Source organism: Sinocyclocheilus anshuiensis, unplaced genomic scaffold (genome assembly GCF_001515605.1).
Source record: "Sinocyclocheilus anshuiensis isolate Anshui unplaced genomic scaffold, SAMN03320099.WGS_v1.1 scaffold2293, whole genome shotgun sequence".
NCBI lineage: Eukaryota > Metazoa > Chordata > Actinopteri > Cypriniformes > Cyprinidae > Sinocyclocheilus > Sinocyclocheilus anshuiensis.
In genome coordinates this window covers 340,219-355,383 of record NW_015552765.1, presented here as the reverse complement: position 1 = coordinate 355,383, position 15,165 = coordinate 340,219, and the positions used below count along the sequence as shown (strand labels likewise).

Here is a 15,165-nt window from a genome sequence, read left to right as displayed (position 1 = left end):
ATTTTTTTAATAATATAAAAAATATCTGTATGACATTATATTCTGCAGTTCTTCCCTGTTGTACCGAATATCTACACTTTTCAAATTATCATATCGAAGTTAGAAATTCAAATATTGTGACAAAATTAATTTTGTAGGGTGCCACAAGTTTGTTAAAATTTCCAAAGGGTGCCGCGACTAAAAAAAGGTTGGGAAACACTGGTCTATAACATGGTCTATATTGGCCAATTAATCAGCCTGACCAACATATCTATCACTTGCCTGTATATAAATTATATCAAGCTCATTTAAAATGAACTTTTAATGATGTTATTAATAATTAGTTGCATGCATGTCTAGAAAATAACATTATAAAGCTGAAATAGTCTCCTGACTGCAATACACTGTATGAAATTATGAATTATAACACATTTATGAGGAGCACTGTGTGGTGGTGTGATTTTTGATTGGTTTGTTCCTTACGGCAATATGTTTTATTTATATATTTATTTTCCCACTGTGTGCCTGCCACATGACACTGACCACATCACACCCACACAGAGTGACCTTATTATGAGTAATGCAGCTTAATAAAGGACAGAGATAAAAAAGAAACAAAGTACAAATGGAGCTCTCCACACATGCTCTCTGTAATTCTGCAACACGTGCCATATGTACTCAATACACTGACTAGACATGGATACGTGAATGCTATTGAAATTACAGGAACTGGGTTTTCACCCAGACAGGCGTCTGTTCTGGTCATGTTTGACCATCTCTTTTTTCTCTTTTTTTTCATCAGGAGAACCCTCTCCCTCCATCTCTAGTGGATTTAGTGATGAACAGTCCAATCTCATCTGGAGATGATCTGAAGAGACTTCTGGACGTAGAATCCATAGGTAAAGCTGATCCCAAATACACTGTATACAAAATAGAGCATACAAAACATGACAATATATATATATATATATATATATATATATAATCACACCCACACAGAGTGACCTTATTATGAGTAATGCAGCTTAATAAAGGACAGAGATAAAAAAGAAACAAAGTACAAATGGAGCTCTCCACACATGCTCTCTGTAATTCTGCAACACGTGCCATATGTACTCAATACACTGACTAGACATGGATACGTGAATGCTATTGAAATTACAGGAACTGGGTTTTCACCCAGACAGGCGTCTGTTCTGGTCATGTTTGACCATCTCTTTTTTCTCTTTTTTTTCATCAGGAGAACCCTCTCCCTCCATCTCTAGTGGATTTAGTGATGAACAGTCCAATCTCATCTGGAGATGATCTGAAGAGACTTCTGGACGTAGAATCCATAGGTAAAGCTGATCCCAAATACACTGTATACAAAATAGAGCATACAAAACATGACAATATATATATATATATATATACATATATGTGTGTGTGTGTGTGTGTGTGTGTGTATAATAAAAAAATATATATAAAAAATACTTAAAAACTAAGTGGAATTTACTTTAAGTTTTATTATAATGATTATTATTATTATTAATATTATTATTAAATATCATGTTTTAGCTGGCAAGAGTGAGGGGTCTGGAATGCAGTGTGTGTGTGTGTGTACACATGTGTGTGCATGCATGTGGATAATGGTAATATTTACATGAATGGGCCGTGCATAGCTCTTCACAGGCACAATAGCAGTGACCTTGAGCCCAGTCCAGCTCTAAGTTTACAGAAGGGACACAAACATAAGGCTACGCTATTGTTCCCTATACCCGTTTGTGTATGTGTGTGCATTTTAGCCAGATTTAACAATGTTAGGACCCTTACTACAAGAGCTATTATACCAGATGAACGGCACTTATGGATACACAGTAGATTGACAGGTCTTGATCAGATTTACGGCAAGATGCCGGGACAGTGGACTCAAGAGGATTCAAATGGCAATCCCAGACGCAGCAGGTCTTTAGGATGAGGCATACAGAGACACATACAAAGCAAAGTTGCGCAACTTAAATGCACATTACATTACAATTACGAGTTCCAGTCGTATGTACAGGTTCAAATTGAGAAAATGTGCATTTCAATAGAGAACTAGTTGATGGAATAGTTGTAAGTTCACAAAGTTTGTGGCCTTGAAGGATTTTCAAGATTTTCTTTAAAGAAGATACTTATTAACACTTACTAGTCAATTTAAGTAGAAATGCTTTAACTATACATTCCACTTTGTTCTTGGACGTATGTCTGATAAACAAAAAAGCAGACTCATCATACAACATCATAGAATCATACAATTCTTAACTGTCTGAGTGGGAGGTTCTATTTCTTACACTATTTTACTGGAGTGTCTCCCCAACAGGTGAACATATAGGTCCTGAAGTCCCCTAAAAAAATGAAAGAAATTATAAAACAAGCAAAAATTAGGAAATAAATAAAGTAATATTTTGATTTGATTATGTATTTCTGTACATTCCTAGATCAGACATAAAAGGCCCATTCACACCATGACATATATATTAGCATCCACACCAACGAATGATAACTTTCTGTTCATTATTATTGCAATTCTGATTGTCAATGTTTTTATCGTTCATCAGCTGGAAAACAACTTTCTGAATGAGATTTGAACAAAATTGTTCCTCTGTGTCACTATTATTATAGCGGTGGTTAGTTTTCCCTTTAAGGCCCGTTCACACATGGAATAGTAAATATAACGATAACTATTTTAGCATCTGCATTAACGGATGCTAACCTTCTGTTTATTAGAGGTGTGCATTGCCATTTTGTCATCTGCCACTTTAAATTTTCAAGCACTTTAATGTCAGATGGATTCTGATTGGCTATCTTTATCATTCATTAGCTACAAGCTGTGCTGTGGACTTCTCTATTCTCTTAGAATTAAGGTTCAAGGATCCGTTAAAAATAACGTAAAATGCTGTATTGTGCATGCCGGGCCAGTAGTTGGCGATGTCACTTTGTAAAGAAACACTACGGAAACACGTAATGCGCTTGCATCACAAATTCACATTTTTGTATTTTACACAGAGATGATAACTTTTCAAAACTTGCACTTTGTTTGCATTTTCAGGCCCCCAAAACGCCGTTGTCGTGTAAATGAACGACCCAAACATGTCAAAAGTTTTTTGTTGAAATGCCGTCGTGTAAACGTCCCCCAAGATTGATTATCAAAACTTTATAGTTAGCGTTATAATTATATTAACTGGTGAATTTCAGGAGGTTACAAGATCTGAAGTCAGCTTTCGAGATCACTAACTACCCAAATTGGTGGACGATGTTCCAAATTTTTAATCCCTCCTTCGTTTTGTCTTTCATTTTCAGAGGAAGATGATGAGAAGCCCGAGAATGAGATGCACTCTAACGGAACACACAGACGTCTTCCCAGAAGCCTTAGTAAGTCTGCTAGCATTCCCTCCCTTCCTCTCTTTGTCTCGCTGTCTCTTTTCCACACTCCCGTCTCTTCATCTTTGTCCTCTTGCCGAATTTCTATGTATTTCCAACCTGTGGCGATTATTTTGAGACATTCCACAATGGTGTTGTGGCTTTGTTGTGTGTTTGTGCGAGTGTGTGAGATGTGCGTATATGGGCCTGGAGTCTGCTGTTGCGTCTCTGTGATTGATTCTGTCTCGTCCTGTCTCGCCACATGTCCTTAGGTCACCCTCAAACACACACACACAAGTTTCAAAGCTCAATTTTACCACCCACGCTTCTTTCGCACATGCACTCGAACCCTTATGTTTTTTTCTCTCTTTCTGAGTGCTCACTTTCAGTCAAGTGCGCCTCAGATCTGGGAATTTTACAACAAACACACTCTGACAGCGCTGAGAGGGTGAATTATAGTGTGTGTAGTCTTGTTACTCTGGTTTGTCTAACTTCCATCCAGTTTGGCTGCTGCTATGTGGGAGTTTGATAAATAAATGTTAAATAAACATGAAATCAACCACTGTTATTTCTGTCTCTCTCACAGACGTTCAGGTGGCCCAGCAGGCAATGTGTAAGGTGAGAACAGAAGTTATGGAAGTGACCCGTTCAATGTTGGACAGACGGAATGCCAACTTCTTGTTATGGCCTCCGTGTGTGGAAGTGCAGCGCTGTTCGGGCTGCTGCAACACACGCATTCTACAATGCACGCCAGTCACCACAGAAACGCGACATTTACAGGTATTTATGCGCAAAATTGTAATGACTTTGTAGCTGTTTTTAAACAACAAGTTTTCTAAAAGATAGGCAATATAAAAATGCCTTAAAATATTTATTTTGGCCAAATTGTCAAGAAAAATTACATGAATGATTTACTGAGAAGGTCATCCCAGAATGCATTGCGCGCTGTGATAAAAAAAAAAAATCTTCATCTAAGATATCTTCATCTTCATTACATTTATGCATTTAGCAGACACTTTTATCCAAAGCGACTTACAGTGCATTCAGGCTATACACTTTTTATCAGTATGTGTGTTTCCTGGGAATTGAACCCACAACCTTTGCGCTGCTAACACAATGCGCTACCACTGAACCACAGGAACATTCATCTTCATCTATTTTACAAAATATTTATGTAGTGTATGTTATGTTAACATTTAAATACTTAAATATAATTATAAATACATTAATTTACCTAATATTTTTATGTACTGTACATTTTAATTGTTAATTTGTGTATAACATTGTTAGCTTAGCAACATACGCTAGCATAAAAATATTTAAACCTAATTACAAATAGCCTGTTTTACCCAATTGTGCTGTGCAATTTTATGCAAATTAGCATATCACATTGTTAACAAAACAACATAGTTAAATCTAATTACAAATGGGCTATTTAACCCAATATTTACATATAGTGTATATTTTATGTGAATTAGCATATCACATTGTTAGCATAGCAACATGATAAAATAAATATAGTTAAATCTAATTACAAATTGTTTATTTTACCCAATATTAGTTTTTTTTCTGTAGTTTATTTTTTGTCATTGTAAATATCATGTTGATATCTCGTTTTTTTTTTTTTGTCTAGATGACAAAAATCCAGTATATCAACCGACAGCCGGTCTACGAGAAGGTTGTCATACCTGTGGAGGACCATGTGACTTGTAGCTGTCAATCACGTGGTTCTGCACATCCCCCACGGCTCCAGACCACACCCCTTCCTCCGCCCAGACTCCACCCTAAAGTAACATTACCAAAGACGCAATCGAAAGAGGAGCTACACCGCAATGATGAACTTAAACATAATCAAAGGCTCCATTTGGAGGATAGAGAGAGTCAAGAACTACATTCGCAGTCCAAATACACAGTCACACACACACAGGGCTACCGACAAAGCCCGTACCAACATACACTTACACACACGCCAGCTTATATAAGCAGAGGAGATGTTCCCACCAGACCAACCACATTAGGAGATCCACACATGATGAGTGACACAACACAATCAGAGGAGGTCAATCACATGAAATTCGAACACAGTGGCGACGGCATGGCGAAAAAGACGCAACAGCATTACGACAAACATCCACAAGAGGGTCAACAGACGAAACCATATCAAACGACGCCACAGCAACCAAAAAACAATCCTTCCCACAATTCCGTCCAATCAGAGACCAGCATGCCGCACAGCAGCAAATTAGATGGTCTTAGTCACACTTACAGCCACGTTGAGGTCATCGGCCAATCCAGTGGCTTATCAGAAGTACTAAATCATCGCTCTGACCAATCAGAAGTTAGAAAACATCACCACCACCACCAATCAGAAGCGAGAAATCTAAATAAGCAGGAAAGGGAACAGCAGCAAGAGGAAACACAACATCATCTTCGCCACCAACACCACCGACACCATCAGCTTCACCAACATACAACACAAGCAGTTAGCCAACAACAGACTAGCACACAAAGAACAGGTCAGTGTCTAGATTGTCTATTGAGTCATTGTGTGTGTGTGTGTGTGTGTGTGTATACACATTGTATTGTAATTAGCAGCTTATGCTTCCTGTTATTCTTTCCATTTCTTTAACGTCAGAGTTAGCTTATAAAGTCAAGGGTCAACAAACCATGTAGTGCTAATATTGTGATGGCTGCCTTGAGATTAATTATTTCAGCGTTCATCCAACCGTCCTTCTAACCGCATTCTTTATGTCTTCTGTTTTCTTCATTATTTCATAATGACAAAAGCCCCTCCCACCACGCCCTCGGCCCCACAGACTCCACCCCCTCTCCAGCCCCCACGGAAGCGCCGACGGAAACACCGGAGGAGGATGAGCAAGGCCTCCATGAGAGCGATGATAATGTAATTTTATTATTGTAGTATGATAATCGAAAGTGCATGGCTCAATGACATGGCAAAAAGACACAAAAGCCTCAATAAAAGAATCAAATTCTCGATTCTTCACCCAAAAATGAAATTTCTGTCATAATTTACTCAAACTCAAGCTGTTCCAAACCTGTATGAATTTCTTTTAGCTGTTGAAGACAAAAGAAGTTATTTTGAAGAATGTTGTTAACCAGATACTTGATGGTAGCCATTGACTTCCATAGTATGGAAAAAAAATACTATGGATGTCAATGGCTACCAGCAACTGTTTGGTTACCAGCACCAAAACAGGAAATTACATCAGATTGTAAATAGTCCTGTGGTATGACTCCCCAAAAACGTAATGATATTTACCTTGAATCATTGAAACCTTGTTACCTTAAAAATGTATTTAAAACGTTTTTGAAAATAATAATAAGGTAAGATGTATATATGAAGTTTTAGGGAAAAAAATATACTTTTTTACTTTACACCACATGACACTTGTAAGTCATTCAATTTAAACTTGTCTTGAAAATGATATAAAAGTTTTTCAAAATGATATGAAACCAACAAGAATACAAATAGTACATTGGCACATGTGCTTTAAAAGATTTTCCCTTGTGAACACTCTTACATGTCATTGACCCGTACTACTAAACATAGAATACACCAAAACTGAGCCATTTCTGTGTAACTAGTGGCATCAAATAGAACTGCAGAAATGTTTTCCAACACCCCGTCTACCATTGTTGGGTTAACAATGCTAAGGTTAATAGCTTCCTCCATATATAGATACCATTGGTTAAGCCCATTTAAACAGACTGCAGTTTAGTTCGATACCATTAGTGGCACGGAAATGACACACTGCGGCTTTAACAAAGCAATTCAATTTTCAAGTGGAATCTAATCAAAGATCTAACCAGATTTGAACCTCCATCCTCTAACAGGGTAATGTCCTGAAGAAGACCAAGACTCTGAACTGCTGCCAAAGTCCCAGGAGCAACCACAAAGCTGGGAGTCAGGGTGGAGACACACACAGGATATAGCAGAGACACACTGGAAATCTCTTTATAATAACTGGAAATGTCTTTGATCTTTGCCAAATAAGCTCCCAGGAACTACATTTCCCATCAGCCACTGCAGTCGTCGGAGGCCACAAGTTCTGCGGCCTCTGTCCTACGGGAGCTGGTCGCACTCAGGATATCCTGTGAGAAAGGACTTAAAAGAGATTCCATACAAATAGTGAGACTTTATTTAAAACAACACAGTTGCGGTCTGCCAAATACACTTCACACTTCGGTCAGCACAACAACTGCCAAATGCGGTGCAATATTGACTTGAACTACTGGTTGGCCAAGAATCTGGCTCAAATCAGTGATTAGCTACTTGGGGAAAGTCAAAGTAGCCTTCAAATGCCAATGAATGATGTAGGCCTACTGTGGGTCGTGTTGGAAAACAACTGTGGACTATTTAACTGGAAGAAGTTAAAACTGGAATATGTAACTGGACAGTTGTGAGGACTTTGAATTGGGACTCTCAAAGAGCAAAACAACTGGAGATATGAAGCTCAGGACTTCCAGAAAAGTATAAAATACAAATAAATATTACAAATTCATCTCAAAAGGTATACTCTGTACATTTTCCAAGCTATTTAAACACTCCAAGTTTATTAAATAGCAAAATATCAGCTGGCTAGATATGAAATCGAGGAATAAAAGCACTTACGAAACAGTCTTTTGGACATTTACCATGGTAATATGATGGTATTCGTTGAAGTACTTTGGAGTACCGTGTATATACCATGGTATATGAATATGGTAATCCATGTGATACCATGGTACCGCCTCAGTACTTTTTTGTAAGGATCTCTCAGTATCATGCACATTATTTAATTGGTGCGAAAACACTGGAATGACGTACACTGGACATGATCAACTATACAGTGCTGAAAGCACTTAATGTTCGCATGTTGGTAGATGCACAGTCAAATAGTATCTAATTCAATATTTAAATTAAAATAAGAAGATTGTGTTTAGCTGTAATGAGGTTACAGTGAAATACTCCCATCCTGTAGGGGGCGGTATGGAGTGCTCTGTCATTTTATGCCTGCTGTTCCCAAATGTCCGTCTGTGCATTCAGCTGCTTCTGGAATCTTGTAAAGCTATAAAATAACTGTTTGTAAATGATGCATTTTCTGGCTTTTTACGTAACTTATTTATAAAAGGTAGATGCACTATCCATCTTCTTCCAAGAGTAATTAATTGTTATTTGTTTTGATGGAAATTATTGTTAATGTAATAATGCTATTTTAATATAAATATAAAAAATGTTAAATTTATCATTGGTTTGTTGTTTTTGATTTTACTAATATGATTTTACTCACCCTCCCAGCTGGAAGGAAAATAAAACAAAACAAGATATAATCAAAATCCCTTGAAACCAAGCCACTTCTGGTTGCCATCTTGGAAACAACATTTTCTATGTAGCACTAGCTAAATTTGACAAATAATGTCAAACAAACACAGTATCAAACAAATACATCCAAGATTTATCTTTGTTTATCTGCCATTCGATCTGCAATGCAATCTGACAAAAATAGTATCATAGACTCTACTTCTTTAGCACAAATCAGGATAAAAACTTTGTTCACACTGTTTCTGCGAATGCGCATGCTAATGCTTTCTCAAAAATTAAGGATTGCATCGTCTTCAAAATGTCGTGGTGTGTGTATCTGTAAATATCCCAGATATTATTTTTAGGAAAGTCATAAACAAAAACAAGCCAAGTCAAATTTGCCGGCCATCTTGGAAACGTCCCATGTGTAGCGTTAGCTGTACCGTACAAAACTCGTCATGCAAATGCGGTTTTAAACAAATACATCCAATATTATGTTTATCTGCCAATCATCAATACAATCTTTAAAAAAAAAGGCATCATGAATTCTACTTTTTTACTGCTAATACACATGCTAATGCTTCCTCAGAAATCAACCTTTGTGACCATATCAAAATGTTGCGTTTATGTGTCTATAAATATGGGTGATTCTTTTTAGGAAAGTCATAAACCAAATCCAGATATGATCAAAATCTCTTGAAGTAAAGGCAGTTTCAGCGGCCATCTTGGAAACACCCCACAATTTCTAAGTAGCATTAGCTGAACCATACAAAACATGTAATACAAATGCAGTATCAAACAAATAAGGCCAAGATTATGTTTATCTGCCAATCTGCAATACAACCTGAGGGGAAAAAAATCATAAATTCTACTTTACTATCTCAAATCAGGATAAACACTACTTTTTTAGACTGTTCCTGCTAATAGACATGCTAATGCTTCCTCAAAAATCAAAGTTCGCAGCTCTTCAAAATGTTGTTTGTGTGTCTGTACATATGGATGATTCTGCACAGCATGAGTCTTTCGAGGCGTGTAGCGTGTGGTGGTCACATTACAGTTGTGATTTGTGTGTGTGAGGATGACAGGTCGCAGTGGTTACCAACAGTCGTCATAGCAGCACAGATGGACGTGTACGCAGAGGGAGATCAGGTGGTGTAACAGATACGAGAGGGCTGGCCGGGAGGAGATGAACTGATAAATGTTACACAGACAAAGCAAATAGACGAGAGGGCAACAGAAAGCCAGCACAAGAACGTGGGCAGGCTGTGGGTCAAACGGCAAAGTGAGAGGAGAGGTACAGGAAGAGAGGAGAATTTGAGAGAGGGCAGACGAGGAGAAAAGGGAGTGTGAGAGAGACAGAACGGATGACATGTAGGGAGTGATGCTGTGTAAGTGATAAATCTTTGTGAACGCAGGCCGTCTAGTCTTCACAAGTGCTCAGTAACCTCAAAGTGGGAGGTATGTGTGTGTCTGGGGGCCCCCACATACTATAGGGGGCTGCCTCATCAAGTGAGGGTCTACAATGAGTTTCAAGTGTAAAAAAACAGACACAGCAATAATTTGTAGACACCGCCAGACCCCTAAAGTTATGACCGAGACGTTAAAACTGCATAACAGTCAAATATTCTCCACATGAAACTAGTGAGTTGCAGTACTGTATACTGCCTACTAGGCAGCTGCATACTAAATGGAAATGCTCTACAAGGGCGCCAACTCCGTGTGTCACACAAATAGTGCTCCTTGTGGAAACGAGAAACTCTACTGACATTCCAACAGAGCTTGACATACGCATGTTGCTGAGCTAACGGCACAATAATGTAATTAGCATAAAAATATACAGTATATTAAAGTAACTTGAATGTCGCTTCCAGTTATCTGGACCAAACAATCCGTTATGTTGCTTGATTTTGCAAACTGGTGTTTTTTATGTTCTTTTCGGTTACACTTTATTTCGATAGTCTACTTTAGACATTCTACTAACTGTAAGTAACTTTGCAACTACTTGTCAACTAACTCTCATTAGAGCATTTGTAGACTGTTAGGTTAGGGTTAGTAGAATAAGTTGCCATACTTGCAAAGTTACTTATAGTCAGTAGAACGTCTGTTGAGTGACCATCAAAATAAAGTGTTAGCAGATATTAAGCAGTCAGTCTACTAATACTCTAATGACTGCTAGTTGACATGTAGTTGGTGGACTATGAAAATAAAGTGTTACCTTATTTTAAGCACACTAGTTTGTGAATATAAATAGTTTTACCGTTTACTGCACTTTGTTATTCTTCTGATTATTTACTTATAGTGGCTAATAAATTGGATATCTCACTAAGTATGCAATTATAGTATAAAAACAATTCAAACATACTACGTCCGCCATTGTCATGTGACCTATGACATTGCTGTTCTCTGGCATTCACAAATATAACAACTCCCCTCTCATGGCCTCATGGGATATTAAAATAGTCATTGTACACTTCTAGAAATAAGCGTGGTTTTCTTCATTCATACTGCAAATCCCGTTACTACTCTTCTGACATACTTCTTCTGTCATACTACACAGTAAGGAAATAGACATATTCAATTCACTCACTGAGTTTGTCACAAAGCATTCTGGGACTGTCCTTAATGAGAAGCATGCATGTGACTCTGCCTTAAAATTCTGCCGAAATGAGACATATTAGAAGGCAGCATAATTCCTGCCTTTATGGTAGAAAGTAACATTTGGAAGCTTCTCTCCAACACATAAGAAAAAAATCATGCTTTGATAGATCATATTTATGACATAAAAAGTTGAAATGATGAGAAAAAAAAAGTCATAAATATGAGATAAAAAGTCTTGATTATGACATCATGAAATAAAAAGTTTAAATGCTAAGAAAAAAGTCATAATTATTATTAAAAAGCCATTGTTATTATATAAAATGTTGAAATTAAGACAAAAAGGCAACATTGAAATAAAGTCATAAATATGACGTCATATTTGTGACATTAAAAGTTGAAATTATGACAAAAATAATCTAAAATAAAAAATAATGAGATAAAATGTAGTAAGAGATAAAGTCATAATTATTACACACAATTCATAATTATTACACAGTGTGAAATGTTGAAATGATGACATACTAGAATCAACATTATTAGATGAGAATTCGTAATTATGACATAAGTCCTTATTAGAACATCATGAATATACATTTTTTTCTAATTATGTCATAAAAAGTGTTTTTACGTCTATCTCATACATAATTTCAACTTTTTATCTCTTGCTATCTTTCATGAAGAAAGCTACTCTTGAGTTTGTGTGGAAAGTTAGTAATGTCTCTTAAGACACACACACACAGGCGGAGATGCATACACTCTCAAATATTTCTTTATGTAATCGTCCCCCTGGTCTGAATCTTTTCGCTCTGGGTTGAATGAAGTGCACAGCATAAAATGCTTAAAGTACTGTTCTAATCTACATTTCTATTCTGTTTGTCTTTGGCTGGCACAGATAGAGCTGATAATGCATGGGTGGAATAAGGCCTAAAGTCTGAGTGTCATAATCACCATCAGATCGTGCAGGGCTGGTAACGCTACACATGGACCTGTGCCAGATTTAGCAGCTCTGTGTAAGGACACACTCTTAAAGGGACAGATACAGCCCACAGCATACACATGGGACACAGATTGAGAGAAAAACAGGGACAGACAAATTGGACCATACTGTAATACTGTAAAAAATCTAGTTAAATGGTGACACTCGTGTCAAAATTACAGCCACAAATATTTCTTACTGGCTAATTTTAACATTAAAATGCTTTATTCGCAAACACGATGGTAATCTGGTTGCTAAAGATAATGCTAATCATATTTTAATTTGAACTTTGGGATATCCAACCCGATCTCAAGGGAAAACGTAACAATTTTTACGAGGTGGCGATTTCGTACGAATTGACGTAACGTCACAGGGGCATATGCAGATTGTACGAAAATGTACGAATGAGATACGAATTCATACGAATTAGCTACCAATTCGCCAAAACTTAAAATAGTTACGAATTGCCATGAGATTGTGTTGGGAGAGATCAATTTGAAAACCTCTGGATGGAAACATTAAAATGCAACAACAACAAAAAAAAGTACACATAAAATATATGCACTTCCCAGAACTGTCTGATACAGATATATCTGTCACCAATCTGAAATTCGTCAGAGTTTGTATTCGCAATCTAAACCGCGAGTAATTTATTACTATATTACTATAAGCCACAGTGACAATTTTGTTCTCTTGAGCACATGAGATTTAAATGCAGCTTTAAAGCCTGTTCACACCATTTTCATTACAATTTGGTTACACTTTGCGTGCAATTTGCATAAAAAAATGGCTTCTTCCTTTGATATTCACTGTTGCTTAGCGAATTTATAATTTAGCAATTGATATTGTAAAATTAAGTAGCTACTATATATTTAATATTTATATTATAATCAGATTTTTTTAATTTATTAATTATTTTCGCAACTTGAATGGAAAGCTGTTGCTAGTAAAAATGTCAACTTTGTGATTCCTAAATTTAAACTTTGTGATTCCTAAATTTAAACTTTGTGATTCCTTGGAATTTCTTGGTGACAGATTTATTATTCATAAATATCTAGATTTCCAAGAGTTCTAATACATGAGTCACATACACACATAAGAAGATGAAAAATCTACTTTTTCACCAATAAAACTGGCAACACTCTTAAGATCCTACAGTTTCCATCGCAGTTTGTAATTACCGCATTCATCCCAGAATTCAATCTGACCGTTAATCTGAACAGTATCTTAACTCTTTAATTGGTTTTGGGTCATGACCTAATCTCGCTGTGACTAATGTCTTCCCCTCAGACAACATATCTGACACATATCGCATGACTCAATGCCTGCAGGCTTCACAAACATGGACAAGCATGACGGACAATTCAGATGTTCTACTTTCACAATTATTTTTAGGTTATGCATCCATGACGTTCAACTGATCTTGGGAATGTATTGCAGCTGTAATGGTTTCTCCCTCATTGTGCAGTACTGTGTCAATATTGTCTGTCTGTCTCCGCCGCTTTGTGAATTCCTCCCCTCAGAATGTGTTCAGTAGAGAGAAGCCCTCCCAGCTAGAGTCAGAGACCTCTCAACTGCACCATGACTATCAGTGTGTGCGTGTGTGAGTGAGTGAGTGAGTGAGTGAGTGAGTGAGTGGGTGCGTGCGTGCGTGAGTGAGTGAGTGTGTGTGTGTGTGAGTGAGTGTGTGTGTGTGTGTGTGTGAGAGAAAGAGAGAGAGAGAGAGAGAGAGAGATCACGGCCCCACTCAAGCATCCGCTGTGAGCTGGGTGTTGTTTCACTGACTGACAGCACAGAAAATACACGCACATACAGACGTTTAAAGCTAAATTAGCGAGAACCTCTCATAGACATTTTCAAATTCTCTAGTTTTGATACTAAGATAATGATATTTAATATAACTTACCCCAATCTTAACTCTCCAAATACGTTAATATATATTAATAATGTAAATATTATAGAGTGCTTTTTGTAGGCTCGTCTGCAATACATCTATAGGACGTTTCCTGTCAGATGTCAAATAGACGTTTGTCTATTTGAAATAGAAGATGTCTTTAAGATGTTTATGATTTAGAATGAATGTAAAACTGACATCTTAGAGACGTCTATCAGATGTTTGTACACAGCAGATGCTTTCCAGATGAAGCGATCTTTAACAGACATCTTGCAGATGTACATGTGCTATATGCCTCATTGTGTTTATAATCACACTCTTACAAACTATTCTAAGCCAAACTTTTAGGGAAAATGTTTTTTAAACACAGAATTTAAGTCATGTGACCATGTTGTAGTTCGTTTATAGCCTATGTTTAGCTTTTTACTTCTGCCGATTGTATTTAGGCCTCAAAATTCAAAAAAGTTGTGTTCATTTGATTATCTTGATGAACAAAATGTGTAAGAAACATAAACTTTTGTTGGTGGCAGCTTATTTTCTGCAATAATCCAAAAGAACAATGAAAATTTGAAAAAATCCTGTTGTTGTTGTTTTTTTTTGTCAAGGGAACCAGGGTGATGCTAACAACAAAAATACGTCATCACTGCAGTGCTCTACTAGATGTAAAGCTAAATGTGATTAAATTAAATCACACAAGATTGATTAAATTAAATCACATTAAAGCTAAATGTGATTTGGCTATTTTAGGATACTTTCAAATGGTTAGAATTATTTCACATGTCCTCACAAGTCATTTTACAACATGTTTTACTATATTTGTGAGGAGATTTTTACAAAATTGTCCCTATAGCTAAGACTGAATGCTTAGCAATTTGTTAAAGCTAACTGATATGATCACACACACACACACTGCTGTCTTCGCTCCTGCTAACAAGTGCTTATCTCACTCTTCTATCTCTAACACTCGCTGACTTTTCTTCACACAATGTGCATGTCACACACTCTGTGTGTGTGTGTCTGTGGGTGGGGGGGGTG

At 37.0% G+C, this 15,165-nt stretch overlaps 1 protein-coding gene across 1 annotated transcript in view; it reads left to right on the top strand.

Moving 5' to 3' along the window:
- The window catches only part of LOC107667897 (putative cyclin-dependent serine/threonine-protein kinase DDB_G0272797/DDB_G0274007), a 14,486-nt gene extending 5,917 nt beyond the window's left edge, over positions 1-8,569 (top strand). Inside the window, exons 2-7 of the mRNA XM_016459636.1 lie at positions 782-878; positions 3,301-3,372; positions 3,947-4,140; positions 4,994-5,876; positions 6,148-6,262; positions 7,216-8,569. Coding sequence (XP_016315122.1) covers positions 818-878; positions 3,301-3,372; positions 3,947-4,140; positions 4,994-5,876; positions 6,148-6,262; positions 7,216-7,228 — 1,338 coding nt within the window. The 5' untranslated portion in view covers positions 782-817 and the 3' untranslated portion in view covers positions 7,229-8,569. The remainder of the gene's footprint in view (positions 1-781; positions 879-3,300; positions 3,373-3,946; positions 4,141-4,993; positions 5,877-6,147; positions 6,263-7,215) is intronic.
- The last annotated feature ends 6,596 nt before the right edge of the window (positions 8,570-15,165 follow it).